At 60.4% G+C, this 13,707-nt stretch overlaps 2 protein-coding genes across 2 annotated transcripts; one reads left to right on the top strand and one right to left on the bottom strand.

The window, feature by feature from the left end:
- Positions 1 to 5,443: 5,443 nt before the first annotated feature.
- On the bottom strand, positions 5,444 to 7,809 carry LOC117640085 (trypsin delta-like). The gene is made up of 6 exons (XM_034376318.1): positions 7,695 to 7,809; positions 7,322 to 7,440; positions 6,751 to 6,839; positions 6,363 to 6,621; positions 5,756 to 5,905; positions 5,444 to 5,664 (listed from the first exon to the last, which is right to left on the bottom strand). Exons 1-6 carry the CDS (start codon positions 7,750 to 7,752, stop codon positions 5,494 to 5,496), a joined length of 846 nt encoding a protein of 281 aa, XP_034232209.1. The 5' UTR covers positions 7,753 to 7,809; the 3' UTR covers positions 5,444 to 5,493.
- A 420-nt stretch (positions 7,810 to 8,229) lies between these two features.
- On the top strand, positions 8,230 to 12,712 carry LOC117640478 (trypsin-1-like). The gene is made up of 9 exons (XM_034376999.1): positions 8,230 to 8,294; positions 8,383 to 8,451; positions 8,573 to 8,694; positions 8,873 to 9,039; positions 9,333 to 9,429; positions 9,853 to 9,944; positions 11,415 to 11,667; positions 12,275 to 12,436; positions 12,512 to 12,712. Exons 1-9 carry the CDS (start codon positions 8,255 to 8,257, stop codon positions 12,689 to 12,691), a joined length of 1,182 nt encoding a protein of 393 aa, XP_034232890.1. The 5' UTR covers positions 8,230 to 8,254; the 3' UTR covers positions 12,692 to 12,712.
- The last annotated feature ends 995 nt before the right edge of the window (positions 12,713 to 13,707 follow it).

Raw genomic sequence — 13,707 nt, 5'->3', positions numbered from 1 at the left:
AGGGACGCAACTGCGAGAGAGACAGAGCGACGAAAACGACTCTCGGAACCAGTCCTGCAGCGGACCGGACCTTTGGCTTTCAGTGTCACCCCCAGACTCATTCCGTAATGTCGTAATTCCCTCAAGGGTTGGAGGAGGCACTTTGTGGCCGGGCTGCGTGCGACACCGAGTACCTGGCTGGGGGCGGCGCGGGGGCGGGGGGCGGGGGTGGAGCGGGAGGCGAGGAACGGCGGGGGCGGCGCCGGCAGCAGTCCATGTTTGCAGGTTGAGCAAGAAAGAGCACGAGCGTTTAATGTAGGCCAGGCTGCCCGGCCACCCGCGCATTTTTCTGGAGCGTTGACCGCGCGCTCCGATCTCCCTCTCTGCCCTGCGACGTAATAACCTTGTCGTGTGAGACTCGTTGCCTAGTACAGGCAGGCCGAGGTTGGCAACCATTTCGACACTTCTAGTGCGTCGCAGGCAATTTTTTAGCAACTTGTGGGGCAACACACCGCGCCCGCTCCAGAAAGTAGGGTTTTCTCCATTCTGGAGTCTGGAGTCTCACAGGGGCAACTCCACACCGTCCCTCCCTGCCCGGCCAAAGGGCATGCTGCCACGCTAAACAACGCCCCGACTCTGAAAATTTCAGTGGAGTTACCCGCCTCGCCGGCCGGGGCTTCCCCGCATTGCCGAGTGAAGCCTTCCGTTTTGATTGCACTGCTAAAAGAACATACTTTGGAGATTCCCAGAGAAAAAATACTTCGTAAATTTTTTCATAGTTTCTGCGAGTTTTCTCTGGACTTTTACGTCACCGCGTTTTTCCGAAAGCCCCCATATAAAAAGGTAGGATTTGCACGAGCAGTCTCATAATTTCTCCGGCAGCCGACCGCTCTGCGCTGCCCTTGGCTCTGCTGGCTCTGCTGGCTCTGCCCACGCATGGCCGCGCTAACCGACACCCGCCCAGAATGTCTCTATCGCGGTCCTCTCGGCGGCGCGGCCGGCGTGGCGTGGCGGCGTGCGCGCTTGCCGCGCCTCCATGTTTCATGTGAAAACAATGTGGACGCTGCGGCCAGACTGCAAGGCGTCTGTCTGTGTGTGTGTGTGACTGTGTGAGTGTGTGTGAGTGTGTGTGAGTGTGTGTGCCTTTATGTGTGTGTCTGTCTGTGTCTGTGTGTGTGATGAAAAATACGAGTGCATTTTTACGACTCCCTTTTTATTCGGGGCTAGGACGATGATCGGCACAGCCAGTCGGCACGTGATAAGAGGATCGAAAAACGTTATCACAGTCTACGGGATTGGGCAGTAAAGCGGGGCGGGGCGGGGCGGGGGCGGGGCGGGGCGGGGCGGGGTGAGGCGTTGGGCTCACAGTTTCCGCGCCGCGCTACACATTGTTGCCGGAAGGGGACTCGGTGATGAGCTCGTGGAGGGATCGCGAGAAGGGATTTTAGCTTCGAGGGAAGGGCACGCAATTGGTGGTCGACGAGGCGGTGGTGGTGGTGGTGATGGAGGATGGAGAGAGAGAGTGTGTGGGCGCTTTCATAGACCGCCAAAGATGACCGAGCCGTTTATGACCTTATGGAATGTAAAGACTCGAAGAAAGTCGCTACGGCACATGACACACCACCCCCAACCCACCCCCAACCCAGTCCCACACCCCTACCCCAGCCCCAACCCCGCCCCCAACCCGACCCACCCCCTTAGAGCCACACTTACAGAGAGACACACAAAAACGCGCGCAGTCTCGTATCACGGCACATACGGGTCCTCTAAACCGGCCAGCCGCAGACGCCGTTGTAGATTCCCGTCTAAATCCATCCGTTGTCAACACACTCACACACTGCTCCCCTGGCGCGTTGTTTGCTGCCCCGTCGGGGCGTGTGAGTGAGTGAGTGAGAGAGTGACAGAGAGAGAGAGAGAGAGAGAGAGAGAGGGGGAGTGTAAGTGTGAGCGGTCGGCCTTGGTCTTGAGGCGGCTGGAGGAGGCGGCTGGAAGCCTGACCGGGCCCGGGGGATGTGTGGGCGTTCCGTATTCTCGGGGCGGGGTGGGGTGAGGCTGGGCGTGCGGGTTACGCCCCAAGACTCATCCCGTTGCGGAGAGAGCTACTAACTCGCCGCGCAGACCTTAAACCCTGTACACCCACACTCGGATTGCCGCTCGCTCATCCCGGCCGCCACCGCGTTAGGCCTGCAGCACACAGAGGGCCTGAAGACCGGCGGAGGCGGCCCAAATCCCGGACGCGCTTTGAGCTCCAGAGTCGCTAAACGGGACTCGAACCGAACGTGTGACCCCACCAACGGACTGCTCGCCGAACGAGGAATCCATTGGTGGGGTCACACGCTAGGTACGAGCCCTGTTTAGTGCAAGGGGGGCTGACTCCTATAATACTTCGTACACAGACCTATAATACTTGTATAATACCTATAATACTATAATCCATAATACCAAAAAATGCCGCACATTTAGTGCAGTTTCGGGTTCAACATGAGAAAGTTTTGTAAAATTGTGGTGAACAGGCGTTCAGCGATTTTTAGACGGATCGTTAGAGTAAGGAAATGGCGCTAAGGCTGATGACAAGGTGCTGAGGCTCTTAAAGATGCGCGGTAGTATTTTGAGGCTCAGGAGCGCAAGCCGGAATCCTTGTTTTCAACTAACTTGCGTATTTCGGAAACCTTTGGTACACGGAAAACCACTTAAAACGACACAATTATCTAAATAAAATGTTCGGAATAATACCTATAATACTCTATAATACCTATAATATATAATACTTCGTACACGGTTCGGGAGAGTCAGCCCCCCTTGGTTTAGTGACTCTGGAGCTGAAAACGCGTCTAGACTTTTGGCCGCCTGTGCCGGTCTTCCGATCCACTGTGCACCACCGCCAACACAAACAGCTTCCCTTCTTTTTCCAGGTCTGCACTGGGAATCCCAACGCTTTGAGTGTAGCGTCAGGAGTGGCCGGCGAGGTGGCCGGACGCGATTATTGAACTTCCGGAGTTTTTGCCTTCCGAACCGCGCGCCGCTTTAAAAAAGCGTCCGCGAGCGAGGCGGCTAAAACAATGGATTTAATCCGGTTAATCTATGCATCGCGGCTGCTGCCAGTGCCGCGCTGCCGCGTTCGTTGTGGTGCTTTTTGAGGCAACAGGTCGCCGTGCAGCGCGACGCGGCGCGACGCGTGCTTGGCCAGGCCACGGCCGCCACGGCCAGGCAGGGCGTGCCGCTGATGGGCGGGGCGTGGGGTGGCGGTTCCTCGGCCGCCACACGCCCCAGCCCGCGAGGGACCCCGTGCCCCAGGGCCCCCCAGGGACCGGTGCTGCGTCACCGCGACTTGACCTACACTTTCTTTCTGCAATTGCCTTTTTGTAGCATTTCCCCCGCGTTTGGTGGCGGCGGCTTTTGAGGCGTCCAGGGCGATAGGCAAAAAGAACGGCAACGCGGCGCGGCAGGACGGTGGCTTTGACAGCCATTTGGTTCGACATGCCGCTTGGGAGGGGCACAGTGGGCCAGAAGACCGGCGCAGGCGGCCGAAATTCTAGACGCGTTAGTCTCTAAACAGGACTGGAAACGAACGTGTGAACCCACCAATGGATTGCTATCCGAACGAGGAATCCATTGGTGGGGTCACACGCTCGGTTCGGTTAGAGTCTCATTTCGCGACTCTTTAGCACAAAACGCGTCCGGTATTTATGACCACCTCCACCGGTCTTCCGGCCCACTGTGCGGCGCGAGGCGCGAGGCAGCCTCTCCATCTCCTTCAGGCGGCGGACCGCCCCGCCTACGTTGATAAGTCGAAATGAAAGTACTTATTTGTCCCAGAAGGTCGAGAATTTTACGATAAACGCTGACCACTTCAACATCATCTCGACCACGTTGCCCTGCCAGGGGGCCTCCAGGACATTCCAGGCATTCCCCTGCTCCCACAGCCTCCGGCCGCCGGCCCAGCCACCCGCCCACGCAGTCCATGCATCGCGGAGCCAATAATTGGCATTTGAAAACCGAACTAATGGACCTGACGGGGCAGCCCTTCAGCGCAGCCCGACTGGCACGGCGCACCCAGGCACGTCCAGGCACACCCATCCGCCATCGGCAGCGCCGCTCCGCACTCCGCGCTGGGCGCTCCATCGACGATAAATAAAAGCAATAAAGCCATCTCGTGTTAATTACCACTTCCACTGCCCGGGGCGTGGCGGGGCGTGGCGGGGCGTGGCGGGGCGTGGCGGGGCGTGGCGGGGCGTGGCGGGGCGTGGCGGGGTCAGAAGTGGGGATGGGGATGCGCCACGCTCGCGGCAACTCCACGGAGACTTGCCTGCTTCGCTGCTTCGCTGCTTCGCTGCTCCGCTGCGCCAGCACCCCCGAGGCCGCTTCGCCGTCAGGCCGTCACGGAGGCATTGTTGTGGCGCGGCGTCGGCGTCGTCGTCGTCGTCGCGGTGCAGGGGGTCTCGGCCACGCGTGGGGCACGCCGCGCGCCGCGCGTTCTGTAAGCGGTCTTTGCGACTAGACCGGCTCCGAGGGTGGGTGGCGGCCGACTGGCTGGCGGCGCTCCACCGCCCCGCCCCACCCCACCCCACCCCCTCCATTCACAAATCGCGCGCCGCGGCGGCCGGCTGGGCCGGGCCCTCATGACGCGGTGCCGCCGCGCCGGGCCGGCCAGCCTCTCGCCCTCTCATCGTCCATCCTTGTCGGCGACGCATGCGACCAACGCGTGGGAGCGAGAGGGCGACAGCGCGAGAATGAGACGCAGCCACGCTGCACAGTGGGCCAGAAGACCGGTGGAGGCGGCCAAAACTCGAGACGCATTTTGAGCTCCAGAGTCGCTAAAGAGGACTCGAACCGAACGTGTGACCCCACCAATGGACTGCTCTCCGAACGAGGAATCCATTGGTGGGGTCACACGTTCGGTTCGAGGCCTGTTTAGCGACTTGGGAGCTCAAAACGCGTCTCGAGTTTTGCCCGCCTCACCCGTCTTCTGGCCCACTGTGCGCTGCCGCCTTTGTGCCCCTTTCTATAGCATCCCTAGCGTCCCGGCGCCATCTCCGTCCAGCGTCTCTAGCGCGCCGCCTCGCTGCCTCGCTGCCCTGCCGCTCCAACGGGCTAACATAGGCGTCATCTCAGCGCGAAGGCCACCGAAAACGGAGAGGTCTCGCTCTGTCTCTGTCGCCCCAAGGCACGCCGAATGCCGGCCGGGGAATTAATAATCGAAAACTTCCCCTAGTTGGCGTCCACGTTCGCGTCGCGCAAGTCGCGCACGGCCGAGTATGAGAAATTATGCGGCACGCGCGTCGCGTCTCCGCCGCGCCTGGCCGTGCCGCCCCGCGCCGCGATCGCCGGATTTCCATAACCGGGAGGATCGCGTCGGGTTCAAGGCGGGGGATCAAAAAGGATTTCGGCGACGCAGCGCGGCCAAGGCGAGGGGGCTGGGGCGCGTTAAAGGGGGAAGGGGAGGGGACTTTGTCCACAGCACAGCACGGCGACAGTGGCGGATTTAATAATGCCGAAAATGGTCTGCTGCTGCTGCTACAGCTTCATGCCCGTGATCTTGGTGATGAAAGCCCGCATCTTCTCGGAGCGCAGGTCCGTGTACAGCCCCGGGAACTCCTTGAGGGCGCACCCTTTCCCGGACGACACTATCCCCAGCAGGAAGTCCTTGTGTTCGGTCCTCTGGATCAGCGGGCCGCCACTGTCGCCCTGCACGGTCCCAGACGAAAAGAAAACGTGAGCCACCGGGGATTCGAACCCTCGACCGCGCTGCACGCGCGAGGAGGGCGGCGGTGCTCACCTGGCAGGCGTCCTTGCCGTCCGCCGAGGCGCAGAAGGTCGTCTCGGTCAGCACCATGGGGATCTCGGCGTACCGGTTGCGGCACGTGTCAAAGTCCTTCATCTGCACCTTGACCTTCTGCAGGATCGTGGCCGCCGCCGTGGCGAACTCCTGGAGGGACAGTCAAGGGGGTTCCCACGCGGTGACGTCACTGCCGGACCGCTAGGCAGAGCGAGACAACGAGACGGAGGGAGGCGGCACACAGTTGGGCCAGAAGAACGGTGGAGGCTGCCAAAACTCTAGACGCGTTTTGGGCTCCAGAGTCGCTAAATGGGACTCGAACCGAACGTGTGACCCCACCGATGGATTCCTCGTTCGGAGAGCAATCCATTGGTGGGGTCACACGTTCGGTTCGAGGCCATTTATCGACTCTGGAGCTCAAAACGCGTTCGGGATTTTGGCCGCCTCCACCGGTCTTCTGGCCCACTGTGCGGCAGGCTGATTCCAAACACTGATTCGTCGCTCTGTCTCTCTCGCAACCCTACGGAACTGCAGCGAGACAGAGCGACCAAAACGACTCTCGGAATCAGTCTCGGGGGACAGAGCGAGTTGCGTCAGCTGGACTGACCGACAGTTTCCCCCAGCCGGTGACGTAGACCTGGTCGCCGGTCTTGGGGGCGGTGGCGACGTCCACGATGGCGATGGGCCGCACCACCTCGTCGAACTTGAAGGGCGGCGACACCTTGAGCAGGGCCACGTCGCACGTGTAGGACATGGCGTCGAAGTCCGGGTGCGGGTGCACCTCCACGATCTGCGTGGTCTGGCCGCGGCCCCTGTTGGGGATGAGCGTGCTGCCCGCCACGATCTCGGAGATGTTGAGGTTGACGCTGGGAGAAGAAGCAAACAAGTCGTAGGACATTTGCTTTGGAAAATGGGGAAAATTTTGACAGCACTTCTGTAGTACATGGCCGTGACACTTCTTTCAGTCAGTGAACCATGAGAGTAGGGCGGCTTACTCAACGCAGCAGTGCGCCGCCGTGACCACGTAGTCGGGGGAGATGATGGAGCCGCCACACATGTGCCTCCCCAGCCGCAGCCAGCTGATCTGCAGCAGCGCCCCATTCAGATTCAGATTCCCACCCGCCGACCTGCCCGGATCGGCATTCACATTCAGGTTGGCGGCCCGGCCGGCTTGGCACCCCGCAGCCAATCGCAGTGCGGTGGCGCGGCGCGGTTCGACACGGACAGGTCTTTGATGTGAAAGGCGTGACGCGTCGGTGTCAGGCGAGATCCAGAATCCAGATAGAGGGGTTGGTTCAGCGCCTCGCGGCTAGAGCGCACAGCGCACTCGGGACTCGAACCGAACGAGTGACCCCACCAATGGATTGCTCTCCGGACGAGGAATCCATTGGTGGGGTCACACGTTCGGTTCGAGTCCTTTTTAGTGACTCTGGCGCTCAAAACGCGTCTCGAGTTTTGACCGCCTCCACCGGTCTTCTGGCCCACTGTGCAGCGCCCCGCTCCGGCACTTCTTTCCCCAGGACATGGATACCCCTGCGGCCCGCGGTCGCAACAGCACCGTCCTACCTGGTGACCGAAATCCTTGATGTCGGCTGAGGTTCCCCCCACGATCTGCATCTTCTTGTGCGCGGGCATGCTGCCGCCGCTGGCCGAGTTGAGCTGGCTGGGGCCCGCCTGGCAGAGGCCTAAAACAGTCTCACTTTACGGATCCAGTTTCGGCCGGTGGCTGCTTCGACTGGCTCTACTCCACGAGCTGTGCGAGCGTCGCATGCGCCGCGAGCGCCCCTGCTGCCAGGAAAGTCCTCCTGCCCTAGACTCCTGTGAGGCGCCCCCTAGGAACTTGACCTCCACAGAGGCGCTAGGTGGCTCGGTTTCACTCAGCGCTACATCGGCCGTTGGAATCTTTCAGTGTGACCCCGCTTTGGGGATGACCCCTTACCGAGCACCGCTAGCAGCAGCAGCAGCCCCGCCAGCAGGAGGGCCTCGGGGGCGGCCATGGCGACCAGGTCTGGGTCTGCGGCGTCCGCGGCGGCGTGGAGGCTCTGCGCGCTGTGCACGGGCCCCGACGGCGACGACGGCGTCCTGCGGCCCGGCCGCAGCAGACTCACTCCGAGAGTCGTTTTCATCGCTCTGCCTCTCTCGCACCAGCACGGGACGCCCCAAGAGTGCGAGAGAGACAGAGCGACGAAAGCGACTCTCGGAATCAGTCTGCAGTTATCGACGGGGAGGGGGAAGGGAGGCACACCGCTAGGAAAGGCGAGCGCGGTCACCGCGCGGAGGGAACGAGAGCGAAAACGCCGGTGCGAGGCTGGGTATTCGAACCCGCGGCCGCGCCGAGAGAAGAAGGGATTTGACGTCGCGGGCGAGTGGCTGGGACGCTCCCTGAAGTGCGTGGCAGCGGCTTGGCCGTCCCGCGGGTCCGCCCGATCTTGGCGGTGTACTGGTCGGCGTCGCCGGCGTTCTTCGCGCCAGTCCGCGGCCACTTCTCGGGGCGCCGCCATGCCACGCGCAGGCGGCACAAGACCCACAACGCGCGCAAGTGAGTCCGTGAGCCCGGGTTCGATGGTTCGATCCCCGTCGGCGGCCGTCATTTTCGCCGTCGTTTTGCTGAGCGTTTGCTGTTTCAGTCGTCGTGGCTTCCGTGCCCCTGGTCGCCGTCGTGCTGCTCGCCTGCCTAGGCTGCGTGCTGGCATCGCGTGAGTAGAGGTGTGGCCGCGAGTCTGGGTTCGAGGTTCGAGTCCCGCCGCCGGCGGCCGATTTTGCGCTCATTTCGCCGACGTCGAGTGACGAGGTTGCTGTTGCCGCGTGACCCTTCAGCCAACGTCCCGTGGTCGCCAGCGCAGTGGGCTCCAGCGCAGTGGCCGCCACTCGGCCAGGGGCAGATGCAGGGCCAGATGCAGGGCCAGGAGGGGTACCACGGCCAGCCGGCCGCACCGTGGGTAAGTCAGTGAAACAACGCTCTTGCCGCAGCATTCATGCACGAGTACTTCGTACTTGAGTATGTCGTTGAGTTCCCAGTGTACATGTCCCCCCCCCCCCCCAAAAAAAAAGTGTGTAACACTCAGCGCAATCTTCGACTGCTTGAGGTGTTCGAGGACCACTTGGGGCTTTTTCCAGACTGTCAGGCCAGACTGCACTCTCCACACCGCGCCGCCGCGTCCCAGAGTGAGGGAGGCGAGGGGTTCGCGGTCCCCGATGGGCCTTGTCACCTTTTCGCCTTGTCCCAGGGAAGGCACTCAGGGGCATGTCAGAGTCGCCGCCACCATCAGACCGGGTCTTGACAGGTCGGACGCCGGGCTGGCGGGGCTGGCAGGGCTGGCAGCCACGGCAAGTGGGCGGGCTGGCGGGCTGGCGGGCGCTAGAGTCAAGTTACGCCCTCCGCGTCGTCTGCTTGTGGACGTCGCCCACCGGTCTATTGACACCTGTCAATCAGGGACGTGTGTCGTTAGTGACGGTGTGCTCCGCGTGTCCAGGCCGCCCAGGCCCCAGTGGCCGGCAGGTCCCCGCCGGCCGCCGCGCCGCCGAGCCCCCCTCTGGGCGTCCCTGGCCTCCCCGCCGCCCCCGGGCCGGGCGCGCCGCCCAACGCGCCGCCAAACGCGCCGCCCACGCAGCGACGCCACTTCGGCCGCATCGTTGGAGGTGAGGACGCCCAGATCAAAGACTATCCGCACCAGGTAAAGACTGCCCCCACCGTGAAGCCGGTCGCCGCCGCCTGCTCCAGGCTGATTCCGAGAGTCGTTTCCGTCGCCCTGTCTCTCTGGCACCTATACGGGACGCTCCATGAGTGTGAGAGAGGGCGATGAAAACGACTCACAGTGGGCCAGAAGACCGGCACCGGCGGCCAAAACTCGCGTTTTGAGCTCTAGAGTCGCTAAATGGGACTCGAACCAAGCGTGTGACCCCCACCAATGGACTCTTCGTTCGGAGAGCAATGCATTGGTGGGGTCACACGTTCGGTTTAAGTCCCTTTGGCGACTCTGAAGCTCAAAACCCGTCCGGGATTTTGACCGCCTCCACCGGTCTTCCGGCCCACTGTGTGACTCTCGGAATCAGTCTACTGGCCGACGGCGCTGACGGCGAGCCTTGTTGTCCGCCAGGTGGCGTGGCTGTACAACAACGCCCTGCACTGCGGCGCCTCCATCATTAGCTACGAGTGGCTCATCTCGGCGGCACACTGCTTCCCCAACGGGTGAGCTAGGCCTGTGCGATTATTGTCCAAAATCGAAATCGACCGATTATTGAAATAATCGAAAAGCCGACCGATACGATGCTCGGTAATCGGCAATCGAAACAAGGCCGATTAATCGACGAAAACCGATTAATCGAATTGTCAATAATCGAACATTTGCGATTAATCGCCCTCAATCAATTATTTCTTGCCCAATAAATTGAATAAAACTGAAAAGAAATAGAATTCGTAAAGCGTAAACATGGTCCACAGTTAAGGCTTTTCAAGTACAGTGCAAAGATTGTCAGGTCTTCTGTTAATAAACAACAATAAATGTAATCGATAACCGTTTCAAAACCCTATTAATCGGTGAAAATCGACCACCGATTTTACTCCGTTAAGTTCGATTACGAGCATCGAATCGGTCCACAAAAATAATCGTCGATTACTAAAAATCGGAAATCGATTTCGATTATTCGATTAATCGCACAGGCCTAGGGTGAGCACCGACAGCCCCTCGCAGTGCAGTGCCAGTCCCGTGCAGTGCACCGTGCGCCCGCAGCCCAAGTCCCGCATCCAGGCGGAGATGCCGGACCCTGGAGACGGCGATGAGATGGAGATTGCAGGGCAGTAGGGCCGCCAGGGACCACCACTGGGAACCGAAACCGAACCGCTGCAAGTTGTCGACGCTGCAATGCGGGCCGAGGCGGGCAAGGCAGGGCTGCTTCGCCGGTGCTCGCTGCTCGGTCAGCGAGGCCGTTTTATGCAATCCCGACCGAATCTCAGTTACGCTACGCACGCTTCCCGCCCGATCGGGTTCGTGTCGTGCCCGCCGTGCTCCGGGGACGGGTGGGTCACCTTAGTAAGGACGGCCATGTCTCGTTTTGCAGTGCAGGCGGGCATGTGTCGGGCCCGAAATGGCATACGATCATGTGTGGTCTAGCCCTTAATGGTAATGGTAATGGGTTGCCTAGCTGACAGGCGCCCGCCCCGCTGTGCTGCACGGCTGAGTGGGTTGCCTACCTCACAGGCGTCCGCCCCGCCGCGCTCCGCACAGTGGGCCAGAGGACCGGTGGAGGCGGTCAAAATCTCGGACGCGTTTTGAGCTCCAGAGTCGCTAAATAGGGCTCGAACCGAACGAGTGACCCCACCAATGGATTGCTCTCCGAACGAGGAATCCATTGGTGGGGTCACACTCCAGAGTCGCTAAATAGGGCTCGAACCGAACGAGTGACCCCACCAATGGATTGCTCTCGGAACGATGAATCCATTGGTGGGGTCACACTCCAGAGTCGCTGAATAGGGCTCGAACCGAACGTGTGACCCCACCGATGGATTGCTCTCCGAACGAGGAATCCGCTCACACGGTCACACGCTCGGTAGGAGTCCTGTTCAGCGACTCTGGAGCTCAAAACGCGTCGAGAGTTTTGGCCGCCGGCCCGCTGTGCTCCGAGGCCGAGGTTGCCGAGGTCCAACGGACGTCGCTTGCAGCAACGCGACGGAGGGCAGCTCCTTCCGCGCCGGCTCCTCGGTGGCCGTGACCGGCGGCCAGCTGCTCTACCCGACGGCCTTCTACCAGCACCCGCACTGGCACACCCACGGCCTCGACATGGACATCGGGCTGGTGCGCGTCGAGCCGCTCATCCGCTTGGAGGAGGCCGTGCAGCCCATCCGGATCGTGGACGCCGGCTACCGGCTGCTGGACTCGGACCAGCTCACCATCACCGGCTGGGGGCTGACGCAGGTGAGTCGGCTTGCAAGCCCTGGTCGGGGTGCCCAGTGGGCCAGAAAACCGGTGGAGGCGGCCAAAACTCTAGACGCGCTTCGAGCTCCAGAGTTGCTAAACAGGACACGAACCGCACGTGTGACCCCACCAATCGATTCCTCGTTCGAAGAGCAATTCATTGGTGGGGTCGCACGATCGGTTCGAGTCCCATTTAGCGACTCTGGAGTAGTGTTCCGGATTGGGTGGGCGGTCAAAACCCGATGACTCCAGAGCGACTCTAGAACTCGGCCGGTGAATGCAGTGCCGCCCGCAGGCACTGTCAGTAGGCTGGCGTAGGGCCTAAGCTATCCCGTCGGCAGTGCCTGCGGCTGGCACTGCATTCACCGGCCGAGTTCTAGAGTCGCTCTGGAGTCATCGGGTTTTGACCGCCCACCCAATCCGGAACACTACTCTGGAGCTCAAAACGCGTCAAGAGTTTTGGCCGCCTCCACCGGTCTTCTGGCCCACTGTGGGGTGGAGACGCTCCGCTGGCGATACCCCGCGGCCCGCGGCAGGGGGTAGTCCCGGGGTGGCCGCAGCGCCCGGAGTATCGCCGCAACTGCCCTCCGCTTTGCCGCGCTTCCAGGAGAAGGCCGAGTCCCACTTCTACGGCGGCAGCTACGTGCTGCAGAAGGTGGTCATCTACCCCGTGGACCACCAGCACTGCAGCGAGACGTACCGCAAGCTCAACCTGCCCATCACGGAGCACATGGTGTGCGCGCAGGGCTCTCACCGCGACACCTGTCAGGTACACTCGTACTTTTCCTGGAGGCAGCGGAAACGTTTTTATTCTTTCGATCGTTCTAACGTCTGGATCGTGCAGGGCGACTCCGGCGGGCCGCTGACCGTCGTCTCGGACGTGGACTCGTCGCCCCGGCTGCTGGGGGTCGTGTCCTGGGGCGTCGGCTGCGCCCACGACAAGTACCCCGGGGTGTACACGGACCTGAGGAACATGAACATCAGGACGTACATCGAGACCGTCACCGGCTACAGACTTGCTTAACAGACTGTACCATTTTGAGCAGCGTTGTTTGTTATTGTTGTAGTCCTTTCATCTCTCGTCCCTCACGCTCGTCCCGATGGCCAGCTCGAACTGCGCAAGCACCGCCATGTAGGTCAGCAGCTTGTTGGTGAACTGTGCGGCCGGTGAAACGTTACACTAATCTCATGGTTACGCAGTGGGCCAGAAGACCAGTGGAGGCGGTCAAAATTCCGGACGCGTTTTGAGCTCCAGAGTCGCTAAATGGGACTCGAACCGAACGTGTAGCCCCATCAGTGGATTGCTCTCCGAACGAGGAATCCATTGGTGGGGTCCGTGGGGTCACACGCTCGGTTCTAGTCCTGTTTAGCGACTCTGGAGCTCAAAATGCGTCTAGAGTTTTGACCTGCGCTGGTCTTCTGGCCCACTGTGCGTTACTGCTGCGGCACATCCTGCTCGCCGTCATCGACACCGGTAAAACTAGAGCGTAGCAATACCCTTCTTTTTCAAGCGAAATCAGTGTCTCCTCAGATCAAGCGTGACAGACGGCTACGCTTTAGCTTTACCGGTGGGGTCGTTGGTAACCAGAGCTACTGCGTACCATGATGGGCAGGCTGCGGTTGATGGCGAGGGACCCGCTGAGGACGACTCTTGTCTTGGCGCGGCGGATGACGCGAAGGAAGTAGAACACCCGGCCGTCAAAAAAAAAAAAAAACGTTTACGCTAACGCTAACGTGAAAGCGGATGATACTAATGAGAATGTTTATTTAAATGTGTGGTGGTTTTTTTCTCCACGATGAGTAGAAAAATTTGTCGACGAATGTGACATTTTGTGAATTAATTTGGAAAAGTTAACACTCGGAACTCTTCTTTTGACAAATTTCTTACGCATAATAATTCACGAAAATGTCAATTTTTTTTTAACTTTTGGATATCCTAACGTGCCATTGTTTTGTGTTAAACATGCTCGCAATGTCGGTGGGACAGAGGTGGGACACTCATATGTCGGATACCACTTGTGTCGGGTATCATTTTCGTTG

The sequence above is a fragment of the Thrips palmi genome, unplaced genomic scaffold, assembly GCF_012932325.1.
Source record: "Thrips palmi isolate BJ-2018 unplaced genomic scaffold, TpBJ-2018v1 HiC_scaffold_12, whole genome shotgun sequence".
Classification (NCBI taxonomy): domain Eukaryota; kingdom Metazoa; phylum Arthropoda; class Insecta; order Thysanoptera; family Thripidae; genus Thrips; species Thrips palmi.
This window is presented reverse-complemented; position numbering and strand designations above follow the sequence as displayed.

Excerpts from the sequence above, each read along its gene's own strand:
- LOC117640085 (XM_034376318.1), bottom strand. The coding sequence starts at position 7,752 with ATGGCCGCCCCCGAGGCCCTCCTGCTGGCGGGGCTGCTGCTGCTGCTA. Across the intron at positions 7,441-7,694 it reads GCTGCTGCTAGCGGTGCTCG|GCCTCTGCCAGGCGGGCCCC; the intron begins GTAAGGGGTCAT and ends AGACTGTTTTAG. Across the intron at positions 6,622-6,750 it reads GCGGCGCACTGCTGCGTTGA|CGTCAACCTCAACATCTCCG; the intron begins GTAAGCCGCCCT and ends TTCTTCTCCCAG.
- LOC117640478 (XM_034376999.1), top strand. The coding sequence starts at position 8,255 with ATGCCACGCGCAGGCGGCACAAGACCCACAACGCGCGCAA. Across the intron at positions 8,695-8,872 it reads GCCAGCCGGCCGCACCGTGG|ACTGTCAGGCCAGACTGCAC; the intron begins GTAAGTCAGTGA and ends GGCTTTTTCCAG. Across the intron at positions 12,437-12,511 it reads CTCACCGCGACACCTGTCAG|GGCGACTCCGGCGGGCCGCT; the intron begins GTACACTCGTAC and ends TGGATCGTGCAG.